Raw genomic sequence first — 14,393 nt, 5'->3', positions numbered from 1 at the left:
TTCGACAAAAAATACTTGACATCGAAATGTTATTGCATGAAAAGAAGTGGATAAAAGAGACATGACATACCAAGGTCAGGCACATCTTTTTGTGAAAACACTTTATTTCATACCTACAACTATTTTGTTGCTAAAGTTCTGTGTATTTGAAATGCTTACTAAAATGTTATTGCATCGGAAAAACTTCTCCAAGCATTTTCTTTAATCAGTAATTACTCTATAAGTTAAAAATATCTCATGGAACACAAATACTTTACTACCTTCCATTCTCTTATCTACAAACACCTACCAATAATACTCTGTTGCTTAACATTTTTCAATTGCAATACATTGTCTTTACATTTAAGAAGAATTTACTTAAAAATATAATGAAAACGTTCCTTATGTCCAATACATGACTCAGAAAAGAGAACCCTCCTCAAGGGGTAAAATATAAGGAACAACTTTCAGTACTGGTAAAAAAAAAATATGACACTGTTACGCTTCATTCTATGTTTACATCTAGGGACTCTAAAAGATGACATAATTAATTCTTTCATTTTTACTGCTGGTTCAGAGCACACTTAAAGTTGAATTCGAATTCTCGTGCTGCTACCGGTTTAAGATGTTGTAGATTAAATCTCACTTGATAACAGGGATTCATCAAGAAAAGTAAGTTTATGTACATGTGCCATCGTCTTGTAAGAGGCTTCGTTTGACTTGGGGATCTCGCCTACAGTTACGAATTTCGTTTACTTCTCATTCGAGGTTATAGCTAAATATTCAGATTTGGTTATACGCGATTCCATCGTAAGGCATTTCACATACATCAATAACAAAAGATACAATTATATCGATACATGTAAAATATAATACAGATTAGGAAATTGATTTCAAATGGACCAAATGAAAGGTTACTGCACGTTGAAGAAGTCTTCGAGGCCTTACTTTACAACAAACAGGATCTATTGAATAAGCTAGTGTTACCATTGTATCTCGTATATCTTCCTTACAGCTAGGTTAGATAACCGCACTCAATGCGACACTACGATTGTAAGAGTGATCATGACGATAATGAGGAGAAGACTTCAAACGTATGCATTTCATTGCCAAATTACTAAGTGCTTCTTTAAGCGAGACAATAAAAAAGTCTTTCACAAACCGAAGTACCGTTTCTAATTAACAATTAGATTCCATGTAGACGTAGTCTGTTCTGTTATGGATCACAGATGACGTTAAAATGTGGTGAGAACTAAAGTGTGGCACACGAAGCGCAGTCGAGTCTGGCACTAATCTTTTTAGCACATTTTGACGTCTTCTGTGACTTATTACAGAACAGACTCACGGCAACATGGAATCTACTTGTTTTTTACAAAGAAGAAGCAAGCTGTTGTTTATGGTGACGTCATCTATGCATCTGTCTGCCATTAGATCATACAGAACAAATCAACATGCGCATTTAACTAAGCATAGTGTATGACACAAGATGAACAATCTAAACTAGAAGGATACAAAATTAGTTGAGGGATTAGCATGATTCCTCATACACTTGAGGGATTAGCATAATTCCTCATATACTTCTTCATTTTGTTTCCCTCCATTTTCTTTTTGAAGCACCATATTGTAATATCCGGGGTTCTCGGGTTCTTCATGTAACGACTGATACTCAGTAGGAACATGAGACTCCTGGTTCGAAGGCCTGGGTTTGAGTTCCATGTATAAATCTGGGTCTGAAGCGTGCTGATCACGTAGCTCTTGATCAGGTGAAGATTTGACGCCATCAAAGTCATTTTTTTTTTCACTCCATGTCCTCCTATTAGGAACAGCTCGTCTCCGCTGCCATATCAGCCCACATATTATAATGAGCAACACGACCACAATGCAAGACAATGCGATTACACTAGCGAGGAAGATGCTTTGTGTATCTTGTGAAAGAAAACAAACGACTTTCAAACCAACTATCAACACTCAAGACTGCTTAGTTACCTTGTTTCACTGCAATGATGCGGTTTTTTTTTTCAAGTATGTTTACCCTAAGGAATACGACGTTGTTTTTTAACCCCGAAACATGAACCAGTTCCAAACTTTCTGTTGCCTCGTCGCTTGGTCTTCATTAAATGCCAGATATTTCTTATGCCTATGAACTCGAAATTTTGTTATCAATTAACATATATGACCTTCATTAACCTCGAACCAGCAGGAAAATTAATTAGAGAAATAAAGACATATTATTGTTTTGAGCCTTTCTAAACTTAGTTCATATAGCTCTGTTTTGATTAAGTTACAACGTAACAGACCAATTATGATATATGGAATGGTTACACTATAATTACACTATTATAACTTTCTAATGAAAGAAAGAAAATGTAACTTCACACAGAAAAACGTCGGCGTATGGGACCACCATATAATATTGCTTTTGATACATGAATGGTTATACCATCAATAATAATAATAATAATAATAATAATAATAATAATAATAAGATCAATAATTCCTGGGTTGGTTTCCACAAGGATGTACAAAAACTTATTTTCTTGCTACGGAAAAATTGTTTCCCTTCCAGCGTCATAGACAGGATTATCTCCAGGCATCTGGCCAAGAGCTATAATCCTTCTCCCACGCATAACGCCACATTAAACTCCGGAAAACCTTCTTCGCATTATTTTAGACTTCCTTATGTTGGGCGGTTTTCTGACATCGCTCAAACCAAGTTAAGGCAACTACTGAAACGTTATTGTAGACCTGATTTAGATATTAAGTTAGTCTTCAATACGTTTAAGCTCAGAAACTTGTTCAGTGTGAAAGATTCAGTACCACCAGGTCTACGTTCGCGTGTCGTTTATAAATTTTCGTGTGCTGGCTGTAATGCCAGTTATATTGGTGAGACCACTCGCCACATCTGTACACGGGTTCGTGAGCACCTCTTGTCTGAAAAAACTTCACACATTTACAAGCACCTACAATCATCAAAGGCCTGTCTCGACTCTTGTGGTACAGAATGTTTCACCATTTTAGATTCTGCCGCTTCGAAATACGAAATTAAGATCAAAGAGGCATTGCATATTAAGTGGGACAAACCCATCCTTAATCAGCAATTGAAGCATCTAGAGCTGTCTCTTTCCTTTTGATTCTGTTATCATGATAATTTTTCTTATTATTATCATTATTTTTCTTTTCTCCTTCTTTCCCCATCTAGCGCGTGCTATGTCACGTTTTTTCGTATTTAATATTCAAATCGTAACGTGAACAATGTGACGTATTTGTAACGTAATTTCATATAAATTCAAATGTACAACCGTTAAAATCGCATTTACAACTGAAGATGACATAAGAATGTCGAAACATGTCTTGCAAACTAAAAGTTGTGGTTTCTTTATTAAGAATTATTGCCACTCTGCTGTCTTTACGTCCTTATACCAGACAACAGTAATTAGAAGCCCATAAACTCCACGCTGGACTTCAAAGTTCTAAGCTTTCCAAATTTTTTTTAAAGAAAACATTTGAGTACGTTCGAAGATTAAGGAATATTTACCGTTTTGAGGGTATTTAACGCCATCATCTTCATTATTCTTAGGAGAAAGCAGGGTGATTTTATACTCTGTTGAACCAAAGCTGTTTGTAGCGTGACACACATACTGCCCATAATCTTGTGCATCCCGTGGCGTGACAATGATACTGTTATTCATTAACTTGATGCCATCATCAGTTGGAACCTGGCCATCTTTAGTCCAAGAGTAGTTAAACGGAATATAACTTGTTGCTTGACATGAGAGCAAACACGGAGTTTGCTTTTCACACATCACTGAAGAAGGGGAAAATTCTTCGATAATTCTGGGTGGAACTTTGTGAAAAAAAAGGGAAACGTAATTATAACAAAACAAGTTTAGAGAAAACCATACTCAAGACAACGGAACAAGGGTGTGACAAACATGTGGCAACACTGTACATGCCCTGAACGGTGGTTTTTTTAGTTGTTGTGAGTGTTGCCTTTGTTTTTGCACCCCTCTATTACAAATTTCTAACATCTGTTTAGTACTCAGTACACATACGAATTCGTCAATACCTTGGTAATAAGTGGTTGGGGTAAGGTTGAGACTAGTTGCAATGGTGATTATCGTGGTGCTTCAAAGAACCATGATTAGTTATTTATTTAGGCAGAGGTTGGAAAATTTACATAATTTAAAATAATAAAAAAACACTTACTCCTTCACAGATTTATTTCACAAAAGGAAATGAAAATGTTATTGCTTCCCAATATTCAATGCAACAGTAGTAAACTTTCTACTTACCAGCGACAATAACTATCGTAGCTGTACGGCTCTCTCCAAACATATTCATTGCTTTACACTCATAAACGCCACTGTCACCAGGAACAACATCTCTTATAATGAGTATTTTCTTGTTGTTCTCGAACTGAGCGCGAGGTATACTGCCAAGTCCATCTTTGGTCCAGGTAACAGAAGCCTTAGCGTCTCCACTAACCTCACAAGTCAACACTGCCAGTTCGCCAATTTCTGTAATGATTGTCTTTGGGAGACCTTTGATGATAGGTTTACCTGAGTTTTTATAAACATGGAGTATTTTTTCCTTAACAAAGAGCAGGCACAAATACAGCATTAAGGCTTTGCAGCTCATCCCTTACCGACCAAAATATAATTTAAAAGCCCCTCGGTTGATTGGAAACTTACAAACTAAGAAAGACAATTAACACAGTATGAAAGTTATAGATCTACATTGAGTTAACTTTGGTTGCTGAATGTTAGATGCCCCTGACAAAGGAAAAGTACACAAAACAAACGAACAAAAACAAAAAAACAACATTACCTTTAGTGTCGATGTTTACAAAGTTACTAGAGACATAAACCGTCTGCAAAATATAACCACAAAAAACCAATTACTCATATGCAACTTTTTGCTGCATTTGGGTATGGCATAGTAACCCAGATCTCTTGAGTATTACAGGCCTGTTAAAAGCTACTGTTATTGCACTGCATTCACTAAAACCAAAGTGCTGGTAAAAAACGGCAAGATAATAGTTTGGGAGGGGAAAGTTCCTGAGATATTTGGGTGCAGATTCAGAGTACGTAGATGGGTCAGTTTTGTCACTCAGTTCTTACATGGAAATAATAGGACATCCCTCTCTTATGACAAAAGTTTTGTTAGAATACCTCGGAGTCAAAAGCCCTGAGGAACACTTTGTAGTTGGTATTCGGCTGCAATGGTTTGTTGTAATAAAACTGATCACCACTTCTTCTCTTACTCCTTTCTTTACTACTGGATTCCGCTCCATCTCCGACAACAAACTCTCGATTTTTATCAAAATCATTTCCTCCAAACTGAAAAGCGACATAAGCAGCAGGAACGGCAGATTTGTGCGCTTCTTCATACGTCATCATGTCTTGTGTTCTAAATCTTCCCGGTGGGTTAACAGCACCAGTATAGTTTGAGCTATATGTAATGATGATAACTTGGAAAAACCTGCAAGGTACGTCACACGATATTTTTGATGTAAACAGTATCTTATAGTGTCAATTGTTACTTAAATTCTTTTCCGTATCAGCACATAGCAATGCACAAGATGTCTCATGATGATAACCGTAAAAAAAGAAAATTAACATTATGTTACATCATGAATATTGTAACAGAGGAATACAGCCAAAATTAGCGTTAAATTGCATAGTCAGCCGTACCTCGCATTTCCAGGAAAACGTGGAAGCGTGACTTTAACTGAAATTCCTCCTTCATTTGAATTTGCCGAAAAAGATGGCGAAGATGGCGTTTCTTTAGACCAAACCACAGCTGGGGAGAAGGGAAAGAAGGCTCTGTTAAGTCAGGCTTTGAAAAACACTTAGTTTTTTATGTGTATATATATATATATATATAAACATGATTTTTCCAATTGTAGGCATCCAAAGCTGAAAACATCTAAAACTACTGCGGAGGTAAGCCTATTTTGCCCGTGGACCTTTGTAATTGTATGTATAAACTAACTGAGATAAAAAAAAGACAAAGCTGACGCAATTAGCAGCCATCCTGTAACAGTCGTAAGGTGGTGACAGCAACAGCAGCAGTAGTTCTTACTGTAGAGGAAAATGTTGAAGTTACATGTACGTTTTTATCACACACTCAAACTCTTTAATCACTTGCCTTCACTCGAAACCGACATAACTTTTCTGTTTCCCACACTTTCTTACAACTTTTTACCACCTTTCAATTCTACTTCCTCCCTACAAATTGACTCATTACAACTGCCCACAGACTTTCTTACCCAACGTCTGCACCATTACAGGGTTGCTGTAGGGTCCAGGCCCCACAGCAGTGTAGCCTCTAACAGACACCTCATACTTGGCACACAAAGAGAGTCCAGTCACGATAACATTAGTAGTGGTCGTGTTAATGGTTGAATCATAGAAAGATTTGATCTCTGTACAGTTTTCTACTACACTGAGTCTGACTTCATAGTTTATGATAATGCCATGGGCTACTTCTCTTAGCAGTCCAAGCCAAGTTATATTGAATTTTTCAGAGCTCACTGCAGAGGAAGATATGTCTGCTGGTCCACGACTGGGCTCTATTTGATAAAAAAAACAAAAAAAATCAACAATATAAAACTACTCTAGGAAGAAAAGCTAAACTGACGCGAAATTACACAACTGCAGTCCCAAAATACATGTCTTCGACATATCGCATGAAATATTAAAAGTCGGCTTGTTCACTAGAGAGGGTGAAGAAGGTTCTATTCTATTCACAGAGGGGAATTAATTTATCTCAATGTGAAGAAAACAACAATAAACTTAAGTCACAGTTGAACCTTTGTCACCTAAAAATGTACCTGCAAAAGTCTAAAATCTAAGACATTTCCTTCTCGGTAGTGATTAGTTGAACAATTAGGATCGATTTAGTCTTCAGCTAGCAAAGAACAGGACATTTTGTTAATTGATTCACAGCAAATGGCAGTCATCTATACTTAGTTATTCATTTTCTACAATTCTCATCTTATTTCCTGATATTTTTATTACTTCATATATGTAAAGTAGTGTATGTGAATAATTTTTAGATTATTTGTACCATAGATAATAATATCAATGAAGATACGTGCAAAAATAATTGAGCTAGTAGCGGCTTTTTTTCCCTACTTTTGTCTTTATTCCAATTAGTGAATAGAAGTCACCCACTAGCCCTTAAGTTATTTTGGGTGACCAGCTACTGTCTGTTTTTAAATTTACGGAATATATTAAAACTTATTTTCGTATGGTAAAACTAACATTGTTGTCATTCTTGTTCTTGTTCTTCTGAAAAGAAGTCATTTCAAAGACATAGAAGTAAAGCTTACTGTATTCCTTGGTAGTTACTGTTTTCGTGGCATTTGGTCCAGGTTTAATAGTCACAGCTCTAACATTAAACTGATACGTCACTCCACCTAACACATCGACTGTGTGACTTAATGCATCTTTGTCTATTCCGGAAATCTCTCTTGGTGCAACTCCATAGTGACTATAAAATAAAGTGTAACTTCTGACTACTCCATTTGGTTCTGCAGGCTCCCTCCAAGTCAGGGTTATTCTTGGACCATGTGACTTGCTTGGCGGCATATCAACAGCCGACAAAGATAAAGGTACACTAGGAGCTGGAAGAATAAACCTAATGAGATTATTAATAAAAGAATAATACAGAAAATCGTTACATATGAATAACAATTAATCCCGAGTGTATTGCAAAAATTTGCAAAACAGAAATATGTATAGGGATGAGGTAAGAAAGAACTGGCTTTTTTAAAGGGATAACACAAAATTAAATAAGATACTGGCTTATCTGAGCAACTGAACAACTCAAGTCATAAAAGCAAACTTCTAAGGACTGATTATTCACAACCCATGACAATATATATTACAATACAATAAAATATTCTCTATTTAACGAAGGTGACATAATTAACCCGATGAGTTATCTAACTTACGGCTTTCAGATGTACAAATACATATATAAAATGACTAATCAGCAAAACGACTTACTACGAGAGACACTAAAACTAGAAATTGTATGGTTTAACATAGATATAACATGATATAAACAATTACCTTCTAATACAGTTACAATAAAGAGAAAGGCAACAATCATAACACATTAATTCCTCAATATGAGAAACATTACTAGCAGACTTAAGGATTTAGATAAGAAGTTTGTGCTTAAAATTATTTAATCTAGATGAAAAAATAGTAGAAGAAAGACAAAGGAGAAGATTTTTTCAATGACAAGAAAAAAATTTAACTGAAGAGGCAAGCTGAAGTATCGCGCCTGGGGTCCACATTTAAAAGCTATCACCCTAACATCACTTTTATGTGGGCAATTATGATGGTACAATTAATTCAAATGTTGGCTAAAGCACCTCTGATTCTCACCATCTTCCGTCGTTGTCTTGAAAATAGTAGAGCTGTTTGGTCCATCACCAGCAGAAGTGAAGGCCAACACTTGAAATTCATATTCTGTATATTCATCAAGCTTGGTAACTCTTCTTGATGTTTTTATATTGTTAAGTGTGAAGGAGGTCGCTGAGTCTGAGTCTTTCTTTTTATAGAACAGTTTATATCCTTTGATGATTCCATGTCTGGCGCCTTCTGGTGGTAGCCGCCATGATGCTGTGATACTGGTTGAAGATTCCACAGTGACGCTAAATTGAGAGGGAGGTTGCGAAGGAGCTGCAATAGAGCAGTCATATTTCAATTAGTATATTTAAATGATGAATCTGACTAAGTGTTATTTTCCTTTTTACAACAGCCTCTGTAAATAGCTAACCTGCAGCTACAACCAAGAAGTTTTCATCCAGAAAGATATCAATGCCTCCCTAGGAAGGAGGCAAATTCAGATTTAAACATGTTTGAGTTGTAAATGCAATTACATAATAAACAGTTAGTCTCAGAGTCAGCACAACTGATTTTAATTTTCCGTAACAGTAATTTCCAATAGCACTGAACAACAAATTACCATAACAAAACAAAACTGAAAACAGTTTAACATGTACCTTTGCAACAAAGCAGTGCTTACATGAGTACATGACACCGTCTATTTGCGCTTACAGCCTAAGGATATGGTCAATTTCTTCGAACAGATCCTCGGTAGGAGCTGACTCACCCTTTCCTACCCCAGCGACTCCTGTTTTCTCCTACCTTTTGGCAACGTAGCGCTTTCCCTAACTGTTAGTCATTACATTAAATTTTGCGTAGTTAATGCTCGCGAAAGGAGTTTTACGCGGGTCTCTTACTTCACGATTCTGAAAATCATATGATTAATAGCTAACAATAAGGTATGTTGTAACATTATAACCATGCATGTACGGAGGCAGGTGTGTTTTTACAAAATTTAGGAAGCCATAAACTCCTGAAATAAAATTTTGACTTTGGAATGTTGACTGCGTTGAGATATAGCTATCACATTACAGACCTGACAAGCAAACAATTAAGTTATACAAGTTTTCTCAAGACTGCTTGATCTCTCTTTAGGCGGAATACCATCTTAGAGACATTTGTTGCATCCATGTTTTTCTGAGTTTCATGGAAATTGGACTTAGATAAAATCCTATTTCTTACCAGCCTCCTTTGTTTTCTCATAAACAGCTGTACTTTTTGGTCCATCCCCAACAGAAGTGAATGCCAAAATTTGAAATCCATAATCTGTGTACTTATCAAGCCCAGTGACCTCTTGAGAGCGAGTTGACTGACTGTTAATGAGCTTCGAGCTTCCTGCCCCTGAAGAGCCTTTCTCTTTGTAGAACAATTTATACCCTATGATGATTCCATTTCTGGAGTCTTTTGGTGGTAACTGCCAGGATGCTGTTATACTTTCAGAAGTGGTTGCAGCCAGAATAAAGCCACTAGGAGGCTGTGAAGGAACTGTAATTGAGAAGTTGCATATGATTATAAAAAAAAAATGACAGTAATCCTAACAGATCAAAAAATCACTTAATAGCAGCAACCAGTACACGAAGGCTATCACCCTTATAGTCTATCCGTCTTTGATACGAACAGTTACCTAAACTTCTCGAGAATTTCGTATGTTTCAGTACTTCTGTCAAAGCCATTTTGGGAAGCCAAGTCTTCCGGACTTTTACCCAGTTTTCTTTGCTTTGTTAGGTGTTTCTGTTTTGAGCACTCTCCTTCAAACTTTGAATTTAAAAGTTGCTACTTGCTACTAACCTGTCCGCCATTTGCGACATTCCTGTGAATCAATTTCATTTCCAATTTTTGCACTTAATTTCAACTTTCTGCACTGTATGAGATTAACTGGTGTGTTCTCAACCAATTAGCATGCTGAAATTGTTGCATATGAAGCCTGTAATCTATTTTGAACATATGCCATATTCGTAAATGGTTTTGAGGTAAACATAAAGAATCAAACTATATTTTTACTTCAATTTGTATGATGCCTCTTCCAGTGAGGAACTCAAATTTGACTCAGAATATCAGTGCTGTAGTTGTATTGGTTTCTGTTCATTTGTTTTTCTGTTTTTGTTTGTTTGTTTTAATATTAATGCCAATCAGAAACAAATGAAAGAAAAAAGGATATGGTCAATCCAGAAATTATTATAAAATTGCAACGGAGTTAAGGGTACACCATCTAGCTCTAAACCCAGAAGGAAGGCAACCAATAACAACAGCCAACATAATTGCGAACATTCAATTGCATGCTTATAATTTCTTGAGTAAATAGTCATGATTTGATGGTCAATCAGAATGCATACATTATGTTAGTTATCTTCATATAATTAGCTTACCATTCATGACTCACTGATATAACGGTGTGTTAAATCATTAAAATCACACATTGCATAATTATATGTTTTCACTTTTCACATCAAATCAGAAAACTGTATGAAAAGCGCAAGTGTATCTGACCTTTCATTAAAAAGTCAAGACGTTTTAAGATAAAACAAAAAGTTTCTCTAACCATCTTCTTTTGTTCTCTTAACAACAACAGAGCTGTTTACACCATCACCAGCAGAAGTAAAGGCCAACACTTGAAATTCATACTCTGTGTACTTATAAAGCCCACTGACATTTTTGTTTACAATTGATTCACTTTTGATAAGAAGAATGGTGCCTGAGCCTGACGAGTCTTTCCTCTTGTAAAATAATTTGAATCCATTAATTATTCCATTCCTGGAGTTTGCTGGTGGTAGTTGCCATGATGCTCTTGCACCAGTAGAGGAGGTTGGAGTGACATTGAAGTTAGATGGAGGTTGTGAAGGAGCTGCAATTGGGCAGTAGTGTTTTTAATTAGTTTTATTAGCTGTAAAATTTTTTGAAAAATTTTATCACATCTTAACTTGCCACATGAATATAAATGCTATCGCGTTTTGATGAATTAAAGTAACCAATTGATTCCAAACTACTCAATTGTTTAGCCCTCTCATCATGAAATTGGTATCCAATAAACCTGCAATGAAGATGCAAATTCAAAAACTATCTTTCACAGTTCTTTTCATTATCCCTGAACTGTCACATACCATCTTCCATTGTTCTTTCCACTTTAGCTAAACTTTTTGGTCCATCACCATCAGAAGTGAAGGCCAAAACCTGAAATTCATATTCTGTGTACTTATCAAGCACTCTGATAGTTCTACTTAATATTGCTCCATCGCTGATTGGCAAGGTTGTTGCTGAGCCACTAGAACTTTTCTTTTTGTAAAACAATTTAAACCCTGCAATGTTTCCATGTCTGGCAAAGACTGGTGGTAACTGCCAGGAAGCTGTGATGCTGGTAGAAGAGCTTGCAGTCAACTGGAAGGCAGTGGGAGGTTGCGACGGAACTGTATCAACAACAAGAGATGCTTGAATTCATAGACAATAATTGATGTGAAGTTTAAAAAGAACATGTCATTAACGGCCACGGTAAACCTAATGGGTAGTCTATATTGATTAAGAGTAGTGCGAAGGATCATCTGAGGTGGTGACTTTGTTTACGCATTTACAATATTTTCTCCATGATGTTCGTTATGAGTTAGGCTTCACAACTTTGTTGATAGGCATTTCACAGCCATCTCCAACATTTACTTTTGATATTCGTCAATAACATCGCCCTCGTAATTGTAAATTGCCCAGTTCTGCCTTAATTGTCCTAATAATTACTTATTGTGACTTCATTTTGTATCTGAGGACCAAAAATGAGAACAAATAAATACCTTTAGACAAAAGTATTCCATAAGCCTCCACTCTCAAAATTTTGAACCTATTATACTTTGTTGGCAGAAAGCGGATAAACTTTGCACTTGCAAATTCCTTTAGACTGTTTTTCACTGTGTCAGTTTTTCCTGAATTTCCTGGAAAGGCCTGTTATACAAAAAGTGATATTGATGTATTTAATGGTTAGCTGTAATTTGGCAAATGAGATAAAATGAAAATCTGCAATTTGCAAAATGAAAATCTGTAACTTGGAAAAAGAACACAACATGAGAATCTGTAATGTGTACAACTGAAATCTGTTATCGGTAGGTTAAGTCCCCATTGTCTGTATACATCCTAGGTTAAAAACTAAAGAGCTTGAGCTACTTCAGCAAGTCATTTGAAGATGACCAGGGATTGTGCCTTGAGGAATGCCACAGGTCAGATAATGAATGTCAGAGAGATCACAACCATTTCATTCTTCATCTTTAAATTGTGTGGTAATTTTTTTCAGTACGTGATTGAACAGTTAGAATTGGTCAGTGTTTGCTACATCTTTCTACAATCATATTCCTATGAAAACATATATTTAACTAATAGACTACATGCTTTTGGGTGTGTGTACTCCATTTTAATCCTTACATGTACATGTAATTGATTAGAAAACTTCACTATTAATTCTTGAAAGTAATGCCAATATGGTTTGCAAGCAACAGAAGTATATTGTGGGTAATGCGAGCATTGGTAAATATTGTTAATATTCTACAACATGTATAAGCAAATTTGTTATTGCTGTGAGTAGCTCTAGTTTTGTACCACAAGCATTAATTTTGGCTGTTATGAATACTTGCATACGAGAGCATGTCATACCAACCTTGTCAGCCTTATTTTCGTTATAAGGGAAAAAAGTGGTACCATTCAAAGAAAATCTTAGTTTGTACTCTGTGATCCATTCTTGAGCTGGCGATTGAGTTGGTGGATTTCCTTGAGTAGCTACAGCACAGATAACATACTCATAGAGAAGGTCAATTTGTAGGTAGTCATCACGACCATTAGTCTCAGGTGCCCATGCCCTTGTTCCATTAAGACGACCATATTTAGCCTTATATGTGGAACTATATATTGAAGTGGCTGAGAAGCTGTCATCTGGAATTCTACCACCACTGGCCAAACCAATTGGCTGTGAATCACATGCTACAAGGTAACAATTAAAAGATTACCTTTCTATCTATGCATATTTCATGTATGTTTTTCAATATAATACATTGTAGACACTTCTAAACAATCTGTAAGATATTAAAACAGAAATACAGAAAAAGAGTGATGGAAAAATACGAGAAAATGAAGCCTTGACTGTTTGCAAAATAACCAAATGAATGCTGCGATCTGTCAGGAAATACACAGTAAATGCAATCTAAGTGTTGCGTTGGACATGAAGACTGCGCGGGTGCCTTGTTGTTGTGGGTAACGGCCAAGAGGCTCTGATACACCTTTTACATAGGGTAAAACCGATGTGGACTTGAACTGCCTCACAGGCCTTCTACTTGGGGAGGAGTTTGGGAAACCTGTGCTTATCAGAACAATAAAGTTCAAGATCCCCTAATCACACTAGAACACCATGATACAAATGGTAAAGCATGAGCAGTCGACTCCATCGCCTAATGAAGACTAGCAGTAAGCAGTCGGAATGTCACAATCTACATCTCAAGTGACTACATCGTGATACAAACGATTATACGGTTTCTTATTAATTGAAATGATTAATAAACTGAATCCTACAGCATTTGAATACCAAATATTGCCTCAACTTAGTTGGTATTAATCCCAATAATTTGAGTTTCACATTACAAAAATTACAACTGATCTAATGTACATATCAATCAAATAGAGACTTTTCAAAAAGTTTAAAACAGAATTTGGGCACCAAAAATGAGTTCAATTTTAGCATTTTCTATCAGCTATTCCCTTTCTTTGGCGAATTAGAGACAATAAATCGTTAAGCATGCAACTTAAAAGTTATCATGAGAGGTTTGATGTTTTTGATGACTGTATAAACTGTATCGTTAGACTATAATTTATATACAATGTTGTTTGTATCATTTTAGCCACTAACTGTATCCAAAAAGCTAATTTTTTAGCATTAAAAGAACATATCTACGAATGTATCAGGTTTAGAACCCTTCTTTAAAGATTAAGTGAGTATCTAAGAACGTCCATTAAAGTGGCAGATCATAGCAATCATGAAACATTAAATTT

General features: G+C 36.0%; 1 protein-coding gene across 3 annotated transcripts in view; it reads right to left on the bottom strand.

Moving 5' to 3' along the window:
• Positions 1-1,401: 1,401 nt before the first annotated feature.
• LOC113679004 (protein sidekick-1) overlaps positions 1,402-14,393 on the bottom strand; it is a 21,202-nt gene continuing 8,210 nt past the window's right edge. Inside the window, exons 9-22 of one of the 3 annotated variants that reach the window (XM_089186897.1) lie at positions 13,012-13,331; positions 12,158-12,305; positions 11,483-11,785; positions 10,924-11,226; positions 9,567-9,869; positions 8,382-8,678; positions 7,316-7,609; positions 6,251-6,553; positions 5,673-5,781; positions 5,151-5,460; positions 4,807-4,849; positions 4,272-4,538; positions 3,515-3,823; positions 1,402-1,904 (exon numbers count right to left, since the gene is read on the bottom strand). In XM_089186897.1, coding sequence (XP_089043023.1) covers positions 1,537-1,904; positions 3,515-3,823; positions 4,272-4,538; positions 4,807-4,849; positions 5,151-5,460; positions 5,673-5,781; positions 6,251-6,553; positions 7,316-7,609; positions 8,382-8,678; positions 9,567-9,869; positions 10,924-11,226; positions 11,483-11,785; positions 12,158-12,305; positions 13,012-13,331 — 3,677 coding nt within the window. In that variant the 3' untranslated portion in view covers positions 1,402-1,536. Of the gene's footprint in view, positions 1,905-3,514; positions 3,824-4,271; positions 4,570-4,806; positions 4,850-5,099; positions 5,461-5,672; positions 5,782-6,250; positions 6,554-7,315; positions 7,610-8,381; positions 8,679-9,566; positions 9,870-10,923; positions 11,227-11,482; positions 11,786-12,157; positions 12,306-13,011; positions 13,332-14,393 lie in introns of those variants that run through there. The other 2 variants (XM_089186895.1, XM_089186896.1) reach the window with 2 other exon arrangements.

This window comes from Pocillopora damicornis, chromosome 11, assembly GCF_964200805.1.
Source record: "Pocillopora damicornis chromosome 11, jaPocDami1.2, whole genome shotgun sequence".
Lineage (NCBI taxonomy): Eukaryota > Metazoa > Cnidaria > Anthozoa > Scleractinia > Pocilloporidae > Pocillopora > Pocillopora damicornis.
This window is presented reverse-complemented; position numbering and strand designations above follow the sequence as displayed.